Here is a 20,525-nt window from a genome sequence, read left to right on the forward strand (position 1 = left end):
AAATGTATTTATGCATTGGGAAATAGTTACTGCATTTAAGTTTAAGAAATTATATTGATATTAAAATGAATGTTTAAGTTCAAATAAATTGTTTATGTAGGTAGTGTTTCCCACATATTTATGTTAATTAATACTAAAAATAGCTATCCCAAATCCTTGGTTAAATCTTAAAACTAGTGTAAATATGTTTGGTTTAATTTAAGGAAAATAATTCTTTGTAAAAGAAAATCCTTAGTTAAAAGTTTCTATTAAAAATATTTGCAAACTCTAAAATGTATACTTTGAAAATGTAATTGTTTATGAGATGTATAAATGTAAGGTAGACACATTTTGTGTATTTGAAAACCACAGTTTATTTCATCTTCGTTGTTTGAAATTACTCAGCTCTGTGATTAAAACCCAATGAATGTAAAACAACTTAAACTGGGTTAAATGATAGTTTAGCTAAGGCTAAGTACCTTTGTCTATGTTAAATGGTTTTATTGAAGTGTATAAGTTTGTTATTTCATTTGTACTCTATATAATGCATTTAATTTATCTGAATGATTAACGAAATGTTCTTTATTTTTGTGTTTAAAGGTTTTTCAGCTAACTCCCTAACTACCTATCTACCTAGCTATCTAACTACCTTATTGACTGCATGATCCTGAAACTGGTCAGAAATAAATTTGAGTGAAATTCAAAGTCTGGTCTTTTTCAAGTGTGGGCACCTCACAGACAGAAAACACTTGACAATATGGGAATATAACACTAAATACTTAATATTAAACATTATTGTGCAGCACGTAAGATCGACAGCGCACAGTGTGCTTTGAGGTAGGAGCCAAAAAGGGTGTAGTTTGTGTGTGTGATCACCTGTGTGTACACCTGTGAGCATGAGCGCGCTTGTATTTAAAAGGTTCCTTAATGTAATGATCTGCTAGAGGGTGTGGGGGGCCACAGTCCCATCCTCCAGGGCATGAAGCAGGTATGGAGGAGATCAAAACTCCAGACATCCAGAGGCCCCCAGAACACAAGAGACCAAGGAAGACCAACAGAGGGGCAGCCGCGCCACTGTCCCAGAAAGAGCTGAGGAGAGTCCCAGATGAGGGATCACTCAGCAGCCGCGGAGCAGAAGCCAGGGGGGGTTGCAGTGACGTGCCCGTGAGCTCCGCCGGCAGCCAGCTGTGCCTGAGTGACCGAGCCCCCCCCCCGAAGTGGCCCGAGCGAGCCCCAGGTTCCAGGCCCGGATAAGCAGCCACCAAGGAGTGAGCCGGTGTGTACCCGGACGCCCACCCCCGGACACAAAGAACCACCAACGCATCGATGTCTGAGGGCGTCTGCCACCGGCAGGGGAAGTGGTGGGGGGAGATAGGCCTCCAAACCTTGGAGGGCCTGAGATGTCCCCAGAGAGGTGGCGTCTGATACCCAACCTGACATATAGACACAGACATACAGGCACACTCAAATACAAACATCCATTCCCACCCTCATGCTCTCATAGGCAATTACTCCACACTCAACCAACGTGGAGACAGACATAAAGAGACGCTGTACACACAATCACACTCCCCAAGCGTACTCTAAGAACCGGGTCTAGGTACCCTTGCCCCTGGAGGGGGAAACTGCACCCAGACCCAGGTGGTGTTACCCTTTTCCCTGCAGTGGGGAGAAGCAGACTGCCCCGACTCCGCAGCAGCAGGGAGGCCCCACACACCAGACCCCAGTCGGACGGCCAACTCCTCCTCCTAGCCCCCCCGCTCCAGCAGGCCGCAGAGACCGGGGGTGTGAGAAGACTCCAAACCTCCCTCTACCCGCTCATATGTAGTGTTGATGTATATGTGTTCTAAGGTGCAATTAAAACCCAGGAGGGCATGGAGCTACCTGCCAGAGAGCAGCAGGTAAGCGCATAGCCCCTCCTGATAGCCCTCAATGTCTACGTGTATTTAAAATTGAGAGGTGGGCAACGACGCCAGGGGTGCGGTGTACACCCTGATGGTAATTTGGAGTCCGTGTTGTGAGCCCACCCCCAAGATCCTATATGTATGTGTTATGAGAGTGTGAGTAATGTGAATGTCTAAGTTGTGAGATAAAATTGAGGCAGAGGCAGCCAGAAGGGGACAGAGGGGGGGGGATGCCTCCTCTGCACCCTGGTGACACACCCCTACCCCAAGGCCCTGCATGTGTGGGTGATTGTGGTGGAGCGGGAAGAGGGAGGCAGCTGGAGATGGGGAGGGAAGAAAGGGAGGGGCAAGTGACCCCTCCCTGGGGCCAGCTCCCCCGCTGACCCCAGTAGGCACCCCCATGCTCTGCAACCCGCCAGGGAAAGGGGGCCCAGGCCCATCCGGACCAGGGCCCAGTGCAGCAGCGCCGCCCGGCCCCACAGAGCCCGGGACAGCCCACCCGACCCCACTACAGAGAAAACTGCACCCACCCCATCATCCACTCATCTTCCAGACTACACAAGACAATAGACGCCCAGGCTGAGATCTTCCTCCACCTCTCCTATATCTCCCCCTCCTGCAGAGAGAATTCCTGAGGAGAGGAAAGCTCCTGCAAGATGTGACAACCTCCCCCACCAGTTGAAGAGTCCCCCAGGTGGCTCGATGCACCGGCGGCGCCCTGCGCCAGGACTGGGCCCCCATATACCCACCCGCCCACAACCCCAGCAACACACCAACCAGGACCCGAGCCCCCGAGGCCCGGCCAGGGCCCCAGCCCAGAGACGGAGCGCCCCCAGAACCTCACGGCTGTCCCGGACCCACCCAGGGGCAGCCAGGCTACCAGGTCAGTAACCCACGTCCATCAGCACAGACCCTCCCCTAGCCCCGCTGCACGCAGCCACGAGGAAACCATCACCTAAGAGCCAACAGAGCCCTTAATTGGCCATGACCGCTACCCCGGGTTGAGCCCCCCAAGGAAGATGCTCCTGGGGAACCCCCCGACGCCCTAAGCCTGTCCCTACCCCCACACCAATCACAACAGTGAAGGTGGGACCAAACTATGACCCCCCACCCCCACTAGGTGATGGAGCTGATCAAAGGAGCCCAGAGCAATTGATCTGATGTGGTGGCAGAGGCTGTATCAAGACTAATGTAATCTAATAGATAATTTCTATACTGGTTAGAATTAAGATTATTTTTATTTTTCCAGTTCATGAGGACTGTTTTCTTGGCTATGCATAGGGCAGTGAAAACCATGTGGGCTATATTCTTTTCTGAAGTGACATTATCTAAGCTGCCCAACAAACACACTAAAGGGGTTCTGCATCAAATCTGATGCCACACAAATTATTTGTGCCACTCCAAAAAATAATTTCTGTCCACTATTAGATAAAGGAGAACAACAGCCTGATACCTGCAGGCCTGACAACAGGAGATGAATCACTCCTGTAACACCTGTAACATTCAGCAGTCGTCTCATTGTTCTGACACACCAACAAAACTATTGACTACACTACACACTAACTACACAAGATTTGCGCTAAACGTCTCAAATCTCTCACATCTCAAAGCACTGCCGTCACTCCTAAAACTTCCCGCCTTTTTTTAACAACTAGATGCCACGTTGCCATATAATTTTTTGATTGGTCGACATGATACTTTTTTGGACGAATAGGAAAGGGGAGGGGGGTGGAGTTTCTTTTTGCTCACAGGCGGAGAGTGCTTTCGAGCGTTTTCCTTATAAAACGCCGTTTTTACCGTTTATTCCTGCAGTAAATATAAACAACGACAGTATTCAGGAAGAAAACCAAACATTGCATATTTTTTTTATCACAACTTTGATTTTACGTGGCCTATCAACACAATTTAAAAACTGCTATAAAGTCCCCACTTTTTTCGTCAATTGTTCCGTCTGTCCTGCTCACATCTCCAATGGTTGTACACGTTGTCATTAATGTGGCTTCACTCCACATCAGCCACGCCGCTTTGCTAGCTAAAACACCGGTGTCGGCACATAAGGACGCTGTCATATCCTGTCAACCACGTTGATTAGCTGCGTATATACGAATGTGAATCGCATTATTGGCTGGACTGTGGGATAAGGTGGCATCGTTCTAATCCCATGCGGGAACAGCCAGTCACTTACTGACGAACACTGCAAAACAGAATTGTTAAAGTATTAATTTTAATTTCAATTCAGGTTAGATTTTTTTTGTGCGCAACACTGATTTTCTGTGCGCAGAGACCGTGCCAGCAGTGCACAATTGCGCACGTGCGCAGCTTAGAGGGAACATTGGTTGGCATCCTCGAAGGAGTGACCTTTGTCCTTTAGATGCAGATGGACCGCCGAGTCTTGTCCCGTGGAGGTGGCTCTTCTATGTTGTGCCATGCGTTTATGAAGTGGCTGTTTGGTCTCTCCAATGTAGAGGTCTGGGCATTCCTCGCTACACTGTACAGCATACACTACATTGTTAAGAGGTTCTTAAAAGGTTCCTTTTTCATAAAGCTTAAACTTACTGTTGGATTAGGTGACCCTGAACCATCCTTCATCATGATGCTATAGGCTCAGTCTGTCGTGGTAGCTGCCATGATGGTCTGAGCACTTCTTCTGAATCTCTGCCTTCTTTTAAGCCACTATACATTTAAATGCCACCGCTGAATTCCATTAACTATTATCTACCGTCAACCTCCAACCACACATAGTAGGTGGCTGCTTTTCTCTGGGCTTGGTTCTTCTGGGCGTGCCTTCCTGTTAAAAGGGAGTTCTTCCTCCCCATTTTCAAGTGCTTGTTAATCGGTATCACCCATCAGATCATTGGGTTTCTTTCTTTAATATTGCAGGATCATTACGTTAGTATAAAAAGTGCATCGAGATGTGTTGTTGTGAACCAGTACTAGAAAAAAACTGCTGAATTCATAAAATTCCAAATAGACCACAGTAAATGCAGCTGACTAACTAATGTTGGTTACCTTATGTGCTATACTGCATGTAGACTAATTTTTTAATAAAAAGCCCCAATACATAATTAATTTAAAATGGCAGTAATGGCCCACAATCACAGACTGTCAGAGTAGTGCTTACAAAAAAGCTTCTATGTCTACATAATGTAATTTTCTGTGGGGTGATGTGATTAATGGCAGTGCTGATGTGCCCCACCACTGCTAGAATAAAAAAATGCAGTTCAGAAATCAGTAACAAATTAATCATCCTGCTCTGACCTTTTATTACTGCAGTGACCTCAGCAGGGTTGTGGCAGGCTGACCTCATCAGAAAAATAACAATAGGAGTCAATTTTGATTGGGTTAAAATAACTGCTGTTTACACAGGCAGCCTCCTAAGGTCATGTAAGTAAAACCTCCAACCTTTCTCAGACAGGTGTTGACTGAGGCCATATATATATAATGAAAGAGAAGTTTGACTTCTAACCTTTAATTACACTGTTATTTTTTCCTAAACACTGCCAAGTAGTTTAGTTGCCAAACCCAAGTGAACAATTAGTCAAAATTGTTATTTTCTAAACCTAACAACTAAAACTGTGTGGAAAAAAATACAAATAATTGAAACAATATTGCGTACTTACTAAACAAACTTATATAAAACGAACTTTTCTTTTCTTTTTGGTCGTTTAGTTAAGTTTCTGTGGTTTTGAGTGATGCTGAGTTTTTTTGTGATATGATGCTTAAGTTTTGATTTGAATCCATGTGTTATTCTAGCCTCCCTGTGTTTCCCTGTCTGTTCACCACTTTGTCTTACTATGTTTAGGTTAGTCTCCATGTTTTCAGTGTCTTCTCTTTCTTTCCTGTATTGCTTTAACATTTAGTGTTCTTTTGTTTTTGTTGCAATAGTTTTAGTTTCTCCATATGTGATCGTCCTGAATAAACTCAAAAATCGGCTTTAATGCTGTTAACTCACAAGAGTTACAAGAAACAAAACAACCATGAAGGACGATGCAACAAAGCAAGACTGAGACAATACACACACACACACACACAGGATAACGAGGGCAGAGGTAACAGGTGGGAACACAACTGAGAATAATTAACTTAATGAGTCGGGGGAACCAACACACGGAACAACAGTCGCCAAAATAAAATATGGAAGAGAGCCACAGCAGAATGGGGAGACAACACTAACTTGACACAAACAGACAAAAGGAAAAACAGAGAGCGAGAAGACTGAAGGAACATCATGGGAACACAAAGGGGAACTAACAAACCTGACGTCATCTAAAGCTGAACTAAAAGCAAGAGACACACTAACTCTCAGAATCATGAGAAATCTTTGGCTCCTTTGGTGGTTTGACGCTGGCACTTAAACCTACTCAAGTTTAGTTTAAATTTAGAGAAACATTGTGGTTTGGGCTAAAATCCGCACCTTCACAACACCAACCCTGCACTGTTGAGCTTGATGCCTTGGAAATGAAAGCAGGTTACATAAGGACACATTGGCTGTGATGAAAAACTTAATACGCTAAAAGTTTACACAAACTCAAATCATCAATGCCTGACAAATCATTTGCTGTGGAGAGATGAACAAACAAACAAAGGGAAGCCACAAGAGCCACAGAGCAAACACACACGCACGGTTATAAATAATAAACTTTGGCACTGCTCCTTCGTCATAAGTCAGATTGGTGGCAGGAACCCAGATTTGCTGCTGAGCCAACTTATGACTGCCTGACTTCATGCATGGTTTTTATTTTTATGTTTTGGTGGAGGCAGCGGGGCAGGCAATCACATATGGTGCGTGTGTCCCTGTGTTTGTGTTTTGGAGATGGATGTAGAAAGATTGTGGAAAGGTTGTAGCTTGTTCACTGTCATGGTTTCTACCTGGAAGTCAATGCAATGCTTTTATCTGCCATGTCAACCTGGTTAACAAGAGTTACCATTTATGTATTTATAAACTGTACGTATGAAGACCATGATTGGCATTATGTACTTCAAAGCCTCCAACCCTAACCTTTACAACCACATACATCATATATATGCACTGTAACCTGTAACACAGATACTCGAGGAGATGAGTTGGGGTGCTTTTCACCACTTTTTTTTTTAACAGCATCAGTTTTTGGAACAAATAAACACACAGGGGCAGTTGAACATTTAGAAGTGCTTTCATTCACTCTTATCATGGTGTTTCAACCATGCAAACATTTCCATCTAGTATTAAATTACTTCTAGAAACAAGTTTCACCACTTAGCAGCCGTCTCAGTAATAACATAAAAACTGCGTGCATAAAATCACCATCTATCCATCCATATAACATCTTTACTACAATATTTTGTGGATATGCCAGCTGCAGTATAGTTGAAAACCTCTGCTGCACCACATTTTCCCATATTTATCCTGCATGTCCTGTTTTCTCCTCTGCATCGATGATAAACACTGTAAATGTATTTTGGTACTTACTTACTGCAACATAAAAAAAAAAATCAAACCTTTGCTATCAACCAGGGGTCTGAAACTTTTATTGCTCAGTTTCATTCTCTGCTGTCTTTAATACTGTTATTCCCTTTTTATGTGTATTTCTCAGTCCTTCGTAGCTTGTCTTCATTTAGTCCACAACTGCTAACAAAAACATGCCAGTGCCTGCTTATCACTTCTAATCTAGCTTCCCTTCATTGGGCAACATTCAGAATTCATGGTAAAATGTAGTAATTTCATGGCAGGCTCCTCCTATTATTGCATTAGTTGGCCTGTCCAATCATCTGGTCAGAGTCTTTTCACTGTACTGTGGTCTTCTTTTAAATTCAGACACAAGGCTGTAGGAACCTTTGGAACAGCCTTCCTAAGCTCCTCCGGTCAGGCCAATCTGTGCTTTGGTTAATTTACTGCTGAAAACACATTTTTGTATGTATGCACACTTTTCTAATGTGTGTTTTCTCCAAACTGGAAAGCACTTTGTATCTGTGTCGGAAACTGCAATACAAATAATAATGCTAATTATTATTATTGTTACTTATTTCAGTGAAACTGCTCCATAATGCAGTGATTTAAACATTTGTCTAACAAGCAAAAGATCCTGTGAAAGCTCGAGGTGTGCAGACCTACTTGCTGTGGTCACCTTTTGTGAATAAGGGAGAAGCTGAAAGTAGCTTTATTTAAGTGAAACTGCGGTAACGTCATCTGAAAAAGGAACACGGTGGGCGATTGTGATGAGGTCTGCAGTCCTGTAACTTTTGAGCTTAATTTCTTAAATTATCGTTACTGATATTTCTGCTGTTCCAGTCCTATGTCACATCATCGCTGCTACACTGTGTGGTGTTGTCCGATTGGCCTCGACACTCTAGAGAAAAAACAGCCCTCGAGCATCAGTCCTCATAAAGATAGGGACACGTACACATAAATGTCCACAAATAAACGCAGTCTTGTTTGTCTCATCCTATTCATTGCATTTGCCAAGTTATTTTATGCCATTTAACATCCTCGCTTTCTGCAGTCAAAGTCTTATGCACACACACACACACATTGCTACATTCCTTTAAACACACAAGGACAAATCGAGCTTGAAAAGAGTTTATGTTCTGCCACCCACATACGGACACACACACTCAGGGTGCTATTTGCAGGCGATGACAGCGGGATAATTGTTGATAAACAGAGGGTATTTGATGGCGCGTGCTGGCCTTCAGCTATTCACTCGTCTCATTGTCCTGCATGTGTCTGTGTGATTGTGTGTGTGTGTGTGTGTTTGTGTTATGGCAAACAGAAAGAAAACGGCAAAACTCAAAGAGAAACTAAACAGGAGCTCCTCGTGTTTGGATTAGATCTGATGAGATTCTGGAGAAATGTGAGGACAAACGTAAGCAGCACAAGCATGTGTGAGGGCAGAAGCTTTTGCTTTTCTTTCACATGTTTATGTGTAGCTAAAAAGTTAGGGTAGTGAAGATTTATGCTTTCAAAACTCCCTTTTCATAAATGTTTTTTTTTTCTGTTTTGTCATCTCTGGATGTTTTCTGGTCAGTAGGGAGACATAAATCTAGTAGACATGTTTAGGACGTAATTACAAATTACAAGGAAATGTTTTTCTCATCTTGTGACTCCCTTATTTTCCCCTTTTTGTTGTTTCTCTGACAGGACCCCCATCATTGCAGGCGGACTCTTTGTGATTGACAGGTCCTGGTTCAATCACCTTGGAAAATACGACACTGCCATGGACATTTGGGGTGGTGAGAACTTTGGTGAGTCATCGTACTTGGAAGAAAGGTGCTGTGAAGTTTAGAGGGAACTCATAAAACATTGGAAACTAATATTAATTGTTTACGCAGTAATATTAAAAACATGATGTTTTCTGTTGAGTAATTACATTTTTGACATTTCTACATTTTTAAAATTATTTTACTTTTGTTGTTACAGACCACCCATCTCAAATGGACTAAACCAGTGAAACCATTATATCCTAACATTAGCAAAAAAGTCAACCATCCATTTATGAAACACAAAATAAACAGCTCAAGCTGCATTTTCATCAGTATCTTTCAGTTTATTTACATTCAGTCAGTCCACTCTCACTGCAAAGAAACTGGAATGTATCTTTGGACCAAAGGAGGCCCACATTTTCAGTTTTCTTTGACCTGCATTAGGCTTTAACTGCCTGTGTTGCTTCGGGGTGAGTCTGGCCACAGTGACACAGTCACAGCTCCACATCTGGAGCTCAGCTCAGATTAGCCCACAGACTATTTTCCCGTGCCATGACTGGGCATAAGAGTCCAAAGTAGATCAGATTAGGTCCAAATGTGTCTTCTGTCAGGCTGTGGATGGTGTCTTTGTCAGTACGAGGGCCATAAAACTGATTCAGACATAAGTGCAATGACTGAACCATGACTGATGATTGTCATGCATTTTTAATGATTTAGTGCAAGGCGTAGTTACAATGTGCATCAAAACAGCAGGTGTGATCCTGAATAACCTGAGTCATTTGTATGGGATCAGGTCCACTCTAACCTGGCTGATCGTACCCAGGTTAGCCAAAGACGTTTACATTACTGAATGCCAATGTGCAGACTCAAAAATGCATTTGTCATAGCTGCCACTGGTCTTTTGAATAGTGTTTTCTATGTTTTATATTATTCGTTATTTATTGCATTTTGCTTTATGGTTGTGTGATTGATCCTTTAACATTTAAAAGTCCAAATATAAGGTGTTCTTCCCTGCAGATTTCACATTATGCAAAAACACATCAAGTAATGCAGATTTGTCCTTTTATCAGAAGCGTTATTACCAAATGTAAGGAGTTAACAAATTCTACAAATTCTTCTTCTCTCTTCCCTTATCGTCTCGTCTCTTCTGTTGCCGCTTACAAAATTAAGGTATTCTGTGTTAAATTAAATGATGACTGCATTCATTATTATTTCTTAAGGTACAAAATATAAGCAGGAGAAAATATTTGTCAAGCGCTCAATCTTATTTGCTAATGTTTGCAACATGCAGCTTACTGCCAATTGTGCTGATTTTTAACACTGGAAAAAAGCATGTAGGATTTTTTTACGTTTATTGAAATGAACTGACTTCTCCTGTGTAACTACAAAATAAGTCGCCAAACTGACCATCTAAAAACATCATAACATCACAGAGAAACCTGTTGGATGTCTGCAAACTTGAACATCGTCACAAAATTTGTAGGATTATTACCTTAAGGGAAAAAATCAGTTCAGAATCAGTGAGTGGATGAAATAATAGCGGGTATGAGTTTCTCTCATGTTCAATAAATTTGGTACCTAACAAATTAAAGGTATTCATCACATTAATGCCAATTCCTATAAAAACCCAGAATTGCCATAAAGCAGTTACAGTATAACTTTGTACCATTGCACACAAAGGTCTAATTTGCCCAGAGATAAGGCACTATATCATGATCAGCTTTAATGAGCTCAGTGCTTCGGTTACAAGAAAGCCAAACCTCCTCTTCACCTGCAGTTCTACTGTTTCACATCTAAACTGTATTTTCTTCACTATAGTTTTAGCAACCCTGTCTTCTCACCACCAACATTCAGAAATGATTAATTTACCCGGAGCAAATCTGTGTGGTTGTCATGTTCACTGGCAGGATGATGCTTTAATGCAAGATTCATGTTTTTTATGGTTTTAGTTAAATATTTAAAAAGTTAGCTTTCACTTGAAGGAGGAAATGGGCTGGTTTGCTTTTTTCATTTTATACCAAAAGCTGCTATTATTTCCTAATCATAATCAATCTTAAATAACAGTGTGAGGTGCAGCCATAGTTAATAAGCATGCCTAAATTTAATTCCTCATTGTGCTCCTCTGGACCGCTTCCAGTGCTGCTGAAATTTTTAGATGGCTATCATATCATGGATGTCCCATTTTGATGGCTTACACCTACAGTCTGTGATTTCACCACATGAATCAAAATTGCACCAACTTCAGTGTCAAGAAGACTTGAGTTTCATGTCAGGTATCATCACTTGTGATGAGAACTGGGTCTCTGTCTGCAGCTCTGAGACAAAACAGCAGTTTTCAGCAAAAACAGAGACTCAGTGTGCAAGTTTGAAGGTTAAGCATCAGGTCAGGGGTGTTAACAGGAGCATACTTGCCATTTTATTTTGACTTTCACAACACACAAAGACATTGTTGCCCAGAGTCACACTGTCATGGCAGAATTATACCATCATGTCCAGTGGTGTCTGAAAGATAACATCTATTGCAAACCAGCTGAACTGTGCATGTGCCACCGTACCCCAGCACACAGCACAACCTTCACTTACCACGAGCTCGACCAGATGCTCTCTGTAACCTTGTCCTTTTCCACAAAATTAAATTCAAGTTGAAGGTTTGGCCTTTCGACACAATAGAGGGTATCCAGCGAGCATCATTGATGCATACAGAATTTGAGATAGTGATCTAAAAGTAGGAGGACAGCTGTGCCCGAAGGAGACAACTTTAAAGGCGACTGCTCAGTAATTTAATTCAGATTTGAATTCAGATTTTTAATAGTGGAGTGACAGAGGGGGGAAAGTGAGGAGCTTGTAGTTTTAGCATAAACCTAGCACTGCATCAGATGCATGACTTGAACAGTTTCCCTGGTGTTGACTGTGTGATCACAGACAGCTGAGCCGATTGCAAAGACAGAGGGATGATTAAATTAGTGAGATAACTGTCAGAAACAAAGGTGAAGTTTTCATTCAACAAAAAAAAGTCTTTACCTTCTGACATCCATCCAGCAGCAACATCTGGCGCTCCTGCTGCTACCTGCCTCCAGTCATCTGAACTGTGCGTGTGTGCATGTGCTTGTGTGTGTATGTGTGTGTGTGTGTGTGTGTATGTGTGTGTGTGTGTGTGTGTGTGTGTGTGTATGTGTCTGTGTGTGTGTGTGTGTGTCTCTGTCTGTGGGTGTCTATGGTGTTGAATTCAGTTTGGTGATTGTTATACTGCTGCCTTTTCTCTGATCACTGAAAGACGGTTAGCCTGTTTTTCATCTCCCTTCGAGAAACGTGCGCACACAAACACGCACACACAGACACACACACACACACACACACACACTCATTTGCTCTCTGTCATGTTTCTGTCAGTCTCACAGGCTCTGTGTCAGTATCTCAGCATCTTGCTGACTTCTCTTGTTCTCCTTTGTACTCTCTCGTGTTTCATCTTTGCCTCCATCCCTCCTCTCCCTCATCAAACCAGTCCATGCTCTAATTTTCACTTCCTCTCTCTTCCATGCTCTCCCTCTCCCCCCTCCCCTCCCTCCCCCCCGGTTACTGCAAAAACTTTGTGAAATTTTCAGCTTCTCTTTCTTTGGGGGAACTCTTGTTTCTTTTTTTCTCTGTGGACAGATAAAAACTCTGAGAATTAACACACACACGTGGAATGAAGTGAAATGAAGTGAAGTTAGTTTTGTCTTTCATCTGTGTTGCAGTGCTCACATCAGAGAATGAGCACAGTGTAAGCAGGTCATATGAATGCATACGCACACACATTCTAACACACATAACTCAAACAAACAAATCAGAGTCCATCAGTGTGTCATCAAATATTCAGGGAGGGTTGTCCCACTTAGCTGTGATGTGCCGGATAGAAAAGATACAAAATAGAAAAAAAGGACAAAGCTTCAAATAAATAAGCCTGAGAGACAGAATGGAGGTAAATTTAACCAGTTAACATGACACACTTGATGTTTGCCTCCCAAAAGTATGTTAAAACTGGTTTCATCCCTAACACCACCTCTTATTTTAGTGAAGCTTGTTCTAGACATTTAAAATGAACCCCAGTGGAAGGGGTTACATGAATAGGATGAGGGACCTATGGAATCTTCGATACCCAGCATCCAGATTGACAGTCAAACAACTAGTAGCTCAGTGTTCCAACATTCAGTAGAAGGAAATGCTCTCATGGCTAGAGTTTGACAAGGTATAACACTAATGCTACGGCAAGGGGGAGCCAGGATGACGGCTCATGGGGGCGATATCATCACCTCCACCCGAGATTGGATACCAAGCCCCAAGTGCAATGGAAGGAGGATTGTTGAGTGCTTAAGGAACTGTCCTGAGAAAGAGGATCATTGCAAAGCTTGAAACCTGGATCCTCCGTAGCTGGTTACCAAGACTAAGTGAAGTACCGTCTGAGGATCTGCTAGATAATGTGAACGGAGTACTATGGACAGTACCTCCGAGATTGCAAGACCAGACTGACCAACCTGTGCCCTACCTGGATTGACTACAAGAAGGCCTATGACTCCAATGCCCTGCACCTGGATCCTGGAATGCCTAGAAATAAACAAGATCAACAGGACCCTAAGAACCTTTATCAGGAACTCCATTGGGATGTGACGTACAACACTAGAGGCCAACTTCAAGCCCATAGCACAAGTCACCATCAAGTGCAGGATCTACCAAGGAGGTAGTCTGTCCCCACTGCTGTTCTGTATAGGCCTGAACCCCCTCAGTGAGATCACTGACAAGACTGGCTATGGATACCGACTACAGAATGGAGCAATCGTTAGCCACCTCCTCGTTAGCCACCTCCTCGTTAGCCACCTCCTCGTTAGCCACCTCCTCTACATGGATGACATCAAACTATATGCCAAGAGTATATGAGACATCAATTCACTGATCCACACCACCAGCAACAACATCAGAATGTCATTCAGACTGGAGAAGTGTAGTCTGATGGTAACAAAGAGGGGGAAGGAAGAAAGAACTGATGGGATCATGCTACGAGTACCTTGGAATCCCACAGGCAAATGGGAACCACTAACAGGCTGCTAGGAAAGCTAGAACCACCAAGTACTTGCAGAGAGTCAGGCAAGTCCTGAAGAGTCAGCTGAATGTTAAGAACAATATCTGGGTTATCAAAACCTACTCCCTGCTGGTGATCAGGTACCCTGCTGGGATAATAAGCTGCCCAAAGGAGGAGATAGAAGCCACAGACATCAAGACAAGGAAGCTCCTGACCAGGCATGGAGGGTTTCACCCCAAGCCCAGCACCCTGAGACTGTACACTAAGTGCAATGAAAGAGGCTGAGGACTAGCTTGAACATCCACACCCATGAGCACATCAGGAAGATGGCCTTCACTGACAGCATGCTTAGTTAATACTTCAGGCAGCAGAAACCCAAGAAAAAAGAGGCGCAATAAGGGCATGTAAGGACAGGCCCCTGCATGGTATATACCACCAGCAGATAGAAGAACTGGCTGACAATCAGAAATCCAGACAGAGGCACTAATCATGGCAGCACAGAAGCAAGCTCCAAGTACAAGATCCATAGAGGCTGGGGTCTGTCACACCAGACAAGACCCCAGGTGCAGGCTGTGTACAGTTGCCCTTGAGAAAATCCAGCACATAACAGTAGGGTGCAAGATGCTAGTAGGCAGGGCATATATGGAACATCATAACCAAGTGACCAACAGGAACAAGTCCTGAGGTCAAAATGGGACATACCTGGGGTAGTTGAGAATGACGGATCTAAGTTCCTGTGGGACTTCCAGATACAGACAGACAAACTCGTGATGGCTAACCAACCAGACATAGTAGTGGTGGATAAACAGAGGAAGATGGCCATAGTGATAGATGTAGCTATACTGAATGACAGCAAGATCAGGAAGAAGGAACATGAGAAGCTGGAGAAGTACCAAGGGTTGAGAGAAGAATTTGAGAAGGTGGTTCTAGTGGTAATCAGGGCGCTTAGTACAGTGACCCCCAAGATAGGTGAGTGGCTCCAGCAGATTCCAGGAACAACATTTGAGATCTCTGTCCAGAAGAGCGCAGTCCTAGGAACAGCAATGATACTGTGTTGGACTCTCAAGCTCCCAGGCCTCCGATAGAGGACGTGAAGGATAGACTGAAAAGGGGATTTTGAAGTGTAACATTTATTATTTACTGTTTCAGCCATGCCATTGGAAGCACTTTGGGCTGTGTGACAGGTGCTTTGTGAAAAATAAAGCTTAGGATGAAAGGCGACATTTATTTAGGGTGCCTTTCAACAGCAGAACATCACAAAGTGCTTCACAGAAGAAATAAAACATTTTTGAAAAATTACATAGTGACACTGATAAAGATACACAGAACAGATAACTCTATTCTTGGCTTTGTGTAAGGGATGAGCATTCTTGGGTCGATTGTCATTTTGTTTAGGATAAAAGAGAAAAAACCCACAACTTTAGCTTTAAAAAAAAACAAGAAAAATAAAACTTACATCACTGAATAAAGCTACTTCAGCCAAGTCATAAATGCTTTTTTTCTGATCCCTATTATCACAGTTAAGCATTAGTGAAAATACAAAGAAATATTTGAATAAGTATAATTTTACCATTCATGGCAGTTAATTGAGTTGGATGCCTGAATATCTTTAAACAAAAACATCCCGCGTCTTCATATACATAATGTCTCTACCTGAATTTAATTATTTTTGACTTTGCAATCAAATTTTGCTGTAAGGCTTTTTATTAGATATTAAGCCTTCAGTTTCATTAAAGTCTTACAGACAGATTTACTCTTTGTCATTATTTTTATTTTGAGACATTTCTGTATTTGACTATAAGAACTCTCATCATCAACTTTATGCCATTAATACAAAATAATCAAAGCTGCTCCCAGTGATCAGGTCAGATTATTTAAGTTTACAGTCTGTCACAGCTGCATGAAAACCAAACCAAAATTATCAGTGATTTTATTTACATGGGCAGTAACAGCTGAGATAACAAGATGACTGGCCTTGCTGTTTTTATTGTACCTATACTGATTTTCCTAAATCTTTTCTCTGACATATGCCCTCCATAGAACAGTAATTAAAATGGCTAAAACTGACTAAAGGGAGAATGGAAGAGAGAACTGTAAGATGATGAGCCTAATCAGAATCAGAATACTTTATGAATCCCTTAATTAATAACTATGTGGTTACAGTTGTTCAATACAATAAGAACAGTAACAGACTGAACTAAAGTAAATAATACAATATATTACAAAGTTACAAAATATGACAAATAACTCAATTATAAATATCCAGAATATTACAGAGATTAAATATATATGATTGACATTTTATGCAGCCTCAGTGAAACTTTAATAATCACTTCATATATCAATATCAGGGAATTTAAAAGTCTTTCTTATGTCTGTTTGTGTTGTGTGCAGAGATCTCATTCCGGGTTTGGCAGTGTGGCGGCAGTCTGGAGATCCTGCCCTGCAGCAGAGTGGGTCACGTCTTCAGGAAGAAACACCCATATGTGTTTCCTGAAGGCAACGCCAACACATACATCAAGTAAGTGTCTGAAGGATAATTTATAGAACTCTTTTTATCACGGTTTAACAAAAAAATCAGTAATACTCGAGCATGAAACTTTGTGAATTCACTTCACCTGTTTCGGTGCAATTCAGAGGGGCAACAGAGGTGTTGGAGAGGTGGCCACAGACTCTCTTCTTATTCCTGCTGACTGAGTTTTTTCTACTTTTTCTTTTTGCTCGTTTCCTTGTCACTGCTGATTGCATGAGACGATACCTGCAGCAAATTTAGGCTGCATATGTAGCCCAGCTCCTCCACAATATTGTAAGGTTTGTTTAATCTCTGGGAACAGACTCAAGAGCATGGAGGAGATACCAAGAGGTGGCTCCTGTTGCTGCTGTGTTGATGCCTTTCTTTGTCACTTTCATTTGTACTAAAGCAGATGAAACTGATTTATAATGACTTATGTTTCTTTTTTCTTCTTCTTTTTTTTGCCATGTATAAGAAATATTTGAGAAATTCAATGTTAGATTGAACAAAGTTATAAGTACCACAATTTTTTAAAGTGCTACAGTTCTTGCAACAAACAAATGTATTTTTTTTCCCGTCTGCTCACTCATTATTGACTCAGTGTCATGAGTCGACAGTGAATCACTATAATGACCATTTGGACCGAAGGAATCTGGTCTGTTCCTGACATTTAAAAGATCACAGTGTTAACACGCAGCCGTCTGTGTCCACACTCCAATGCTTTTGAACTCTCTCCCAACGACATCTGAAATGTTGAAGTCCTGGAAAAATTCAGTGAATATATATTTTCAATAAATAAACCCTTCCAAATGTATCTGTAGGCTCGGGACAAGAAGAAGCAGAAGGTTTCTACTTGTACTCAACTGGACCAATCACATTTGAGCAGGCTTTGATTGCATCCAAGGAAAACATCAAACGCAAAAATAAAACATTTACAAAAATAGAATCAGCTCTAACCCAAAGTCCAGAAAAAGTGGTCTTCAGACCCGCATATACTGGGTCTGAAGACTAGCTGGTGACAGGAATGACAAGAATTCAGCCTCAGCTTTGCTATTAAATCTCACAGCTAAGAAGTTTACTTTCTTCCATCAGTGGTCTCATTCATACTTGGCTCATATTTGGCTCTTTTCTTCACTTTTTTTGTCTTCACTTTCTAAAATGCAGCTGCATAAATATCAAGAATAACGGATCCCCTTTGAGGATATGTGCAAACTCATATTCCCACAGAATCTTTGATTTATATTATACCATTGCAGCTGTTATTAACATTATGCATGTCCTACCTTCTGTGTTTGCTCAGTCACTCAACATCTTTAATTTAATATGCTGGAGGTAAATTAATTATGTGAGGAATATCGTGTCTGTCTAGTTTCTGCTATCTCCGTGGTGCTGACCTTCTAGCCTAAATACTGTTTGTTAACGAACTTTGCTACTGAATTAATAACATATCTGACTTTTCTGTAAATTTATATAATCCTCGAGCATGTGCCAACCTTCCTGCCTAACTAATAATACGAGATCACTTTTGTGTGACTGAATTGCTGTGACATGCAGGGGAAACAGACATGCAGCGTTGCCATTCGGAGCTGTGTGTGTATTGCAGCCTCCGAACGATGCTCCCATCATTGTTAAAGTGGATTTACAGCTGCCTGGGAGCCTTTGAGCTGCGAGCACAATATTATCCTATTAGCATAAGCTGTATTCTTATTCTGCCCCTGTCAAAGAGTTTGAACAGAAAGATGCTTTCAGGCAGCCCAATAATCCATTAACAGGACTAATGTGCTCAGAATGCTTCCGAATTGGTCTTGTATAAATAGATCAATCATGGCTACAATAACAACTCTATTTAGATTACAGGGTCAAGAACAAAGTAAACATGACTGCAAGGTGTGTTCCTAATAATGGCATGGTTTGGGATTTTGATCATGTTTGTGTCAAGTGATTTACTCAGTTATTTTGTACTCCCATTAGTTTCACTTCCTTCGTTTGTTCTTCCCTTCAATTTCCTACCACACACGTGCAGACACACTCACAGTATAAAAAGTTTCTTGTTTTCCTCTCATTAGTCAGAGTAGTCAAGCTAGTTTCCTTGTTTTCTTTTTTTGAACATTTTCCTTGTGCTTATAAAAGGATTTCCTTGGGTATGACTACTGGCTTCTTTTATGCTTTTATGCTCCTCTGGATTGTTTGCCACGTTTATTGACCCCTTGTGTATGACCCGAGCCTTCAAATTCCCTTTTGGACTTTTACTTTGCCTCCCGTGTCCCGTATTTTGCTCTTCATCTTATGCTTTAGACTCTTCAATGCCTATTAGGGGACATGAGCTAAAAATTTACATTAAAAAGTCGCCACAAGAGAGAAACTCAATTTCTTCATTTAATATTAAAACCCATTAGTTTAATTGGGCCCTTTGCTAGTGAATATCCAATATTATGTTGAAGCATGTATTAAAAGTCATTCTGGGAAACGCTTAAAATGACAAACGAAAGTAGAAGACCAGTGAGAGTTTATCGAAAACCAAACTGCGGTGCTTTTTTTTTCACAAATTAACTCACGAATATATTGATGATTTGTCAGGTGATTTTTTTTCCTTTAACAGTTCACTAATTCATAAACCTCAGCATGCAAGCAAGGCGCTAGCACTGCCAGCGTTGGGAGTTGAGGTCCCCTTTGTGGCTTAATGGACAGAGCAAGGCACTAAAGATGTCAGAATGAAGGGTTCTGTTCCCAAAACGAGCGCTCCCACTGCTAAATGGCACTTTGGAGCGAAGCCTCGGCCAAATGGCTCATATAAACTTATTGTTTTGTGTCAAGCAGCTAATCCATGCCAACACTGATACTTTTTTTCAGTTGGGCTGTTTAGTTGCTCATTTTGCTCCCTGTTGGCCGTTACCGAGGCAACATCTGTTCTGCGCAGAAGAAGATGACTTTTATTTGTATCACGATGGCCTGATGTTTGTGATCAACGCCGTCCTCCCAAACAAAGCTGCTGTTGTCTGGTCTCGTGTTGCTCTGCTGGTTAATTAGCTCGAGGCTTCGGCGCTGGCAGTCTGGATTATGAATATGCTAAATAAAAAGGGGCTGCTTAATAATTCGATTACAAAGATTATGCTGTTTCCTCCCTCGCTGAGGTCTGCTGCTGTGACCTCGTGTTTGCCTGCATGCGTGTGCACAGTGAGAGGATTTAATTGTAAGCCTGCATGTGACACATATTTATGTTTATACGCCTACAAGCATCTCATATCCCCTCTCTCTTCCCCTTTCATTAAGCTGCCACAGCCAGTGTGTGTAATGCCTGTAATGGAGGGTTTCTGTCATTTCAGTGAGATTGTTCACAGCTCACAGAAACTCAGCTAATAGCTAATTACTACAGAGAGACAGAGGGAGGGAAAAAAAAGAGTAAATGGAGATGAGAGATAGCGAAAATGTGGTTTACTGTTAGCGCTGTGTGGGTGAATAAAGTGCAGTGAGTTGAACCGAAATGATGAGATACAGCAGTAGCTATGACTTACACTTGGTATCAACATGGCTCTATATGTGGAAGTCCTGCCTGAATAGAGGAAAACATGATGTACTTGAATGCAAATGCAGAAAACATCACAGTCAGCCATATGACAGCCTTTGTTGTGATGTCTTCTACACACTGCGTTACAGCTAATATTGTATATGTACACTGAATGCCACTGAACTGTACAGTAAAAGGTGGATATAACCGTTTAAGTGCCTTAAACTTGCATTCTTTCTGATGCAGTCACAGGTTTCAGGTCGCATTAATTACACTTTGATCGTGATTTTGTACATTATTGACTCGTTCAGCATCTTCTCAGTGAACAAGTCGCCACTGTACATGTGTGAACATGCAGTCAAGATGGTGTTTGCCAAAATTCTCAGCTCAAGG

The 20,525-nt window shown here is 41.9% G+C and overlaps 1 protein-coding gene across 1 annotated transcript in view; it reads left to right on the plus strand.

The window, feature by feature from the left end:
* galnt14 (UDP-N-acetyl-alpha-D-galactosamine:polypeptide N-acetylgalactosaminyltransferase 14 (GalNAc-T14)) overlaps positions 1 to 20,525 on the plus strand; it is a 220,890-nt gene that overhangs the window by 174,085 nt on the left and 26,280 nt on the right. Inside the window, exons 9-10 of the mRNA XM_063495902.1 lie at positions 9,001 to 9,104; positions 16,510 to 16,636. Coding sequence (XP_063351972.1) covers positions 9,001 to 9,104; positions 16,510 to 16,636 — 231 coding nt within the window. The remainder of the gene's footprint in view (positions 1 to 9,000; positions 9,105 to 16,509; positions 16,637 to 20,525) is intronic.

Source organism: Pelmatolapia mariae, linkage group LG15, assembly GCF_036321145.2.
Source record: "Pelmatolapia mariae isolate MD_Pm_ZW linkage group LG15, Pm_UMD_F_2, whole genome shotgun sequence".
Lineage (NCBI taxonomy): Eukaryota > Metazoa > Chordata > Actinopteri > Cichliformes > Cichlidae > Pelmatolapia > Pelmatolapia mariae.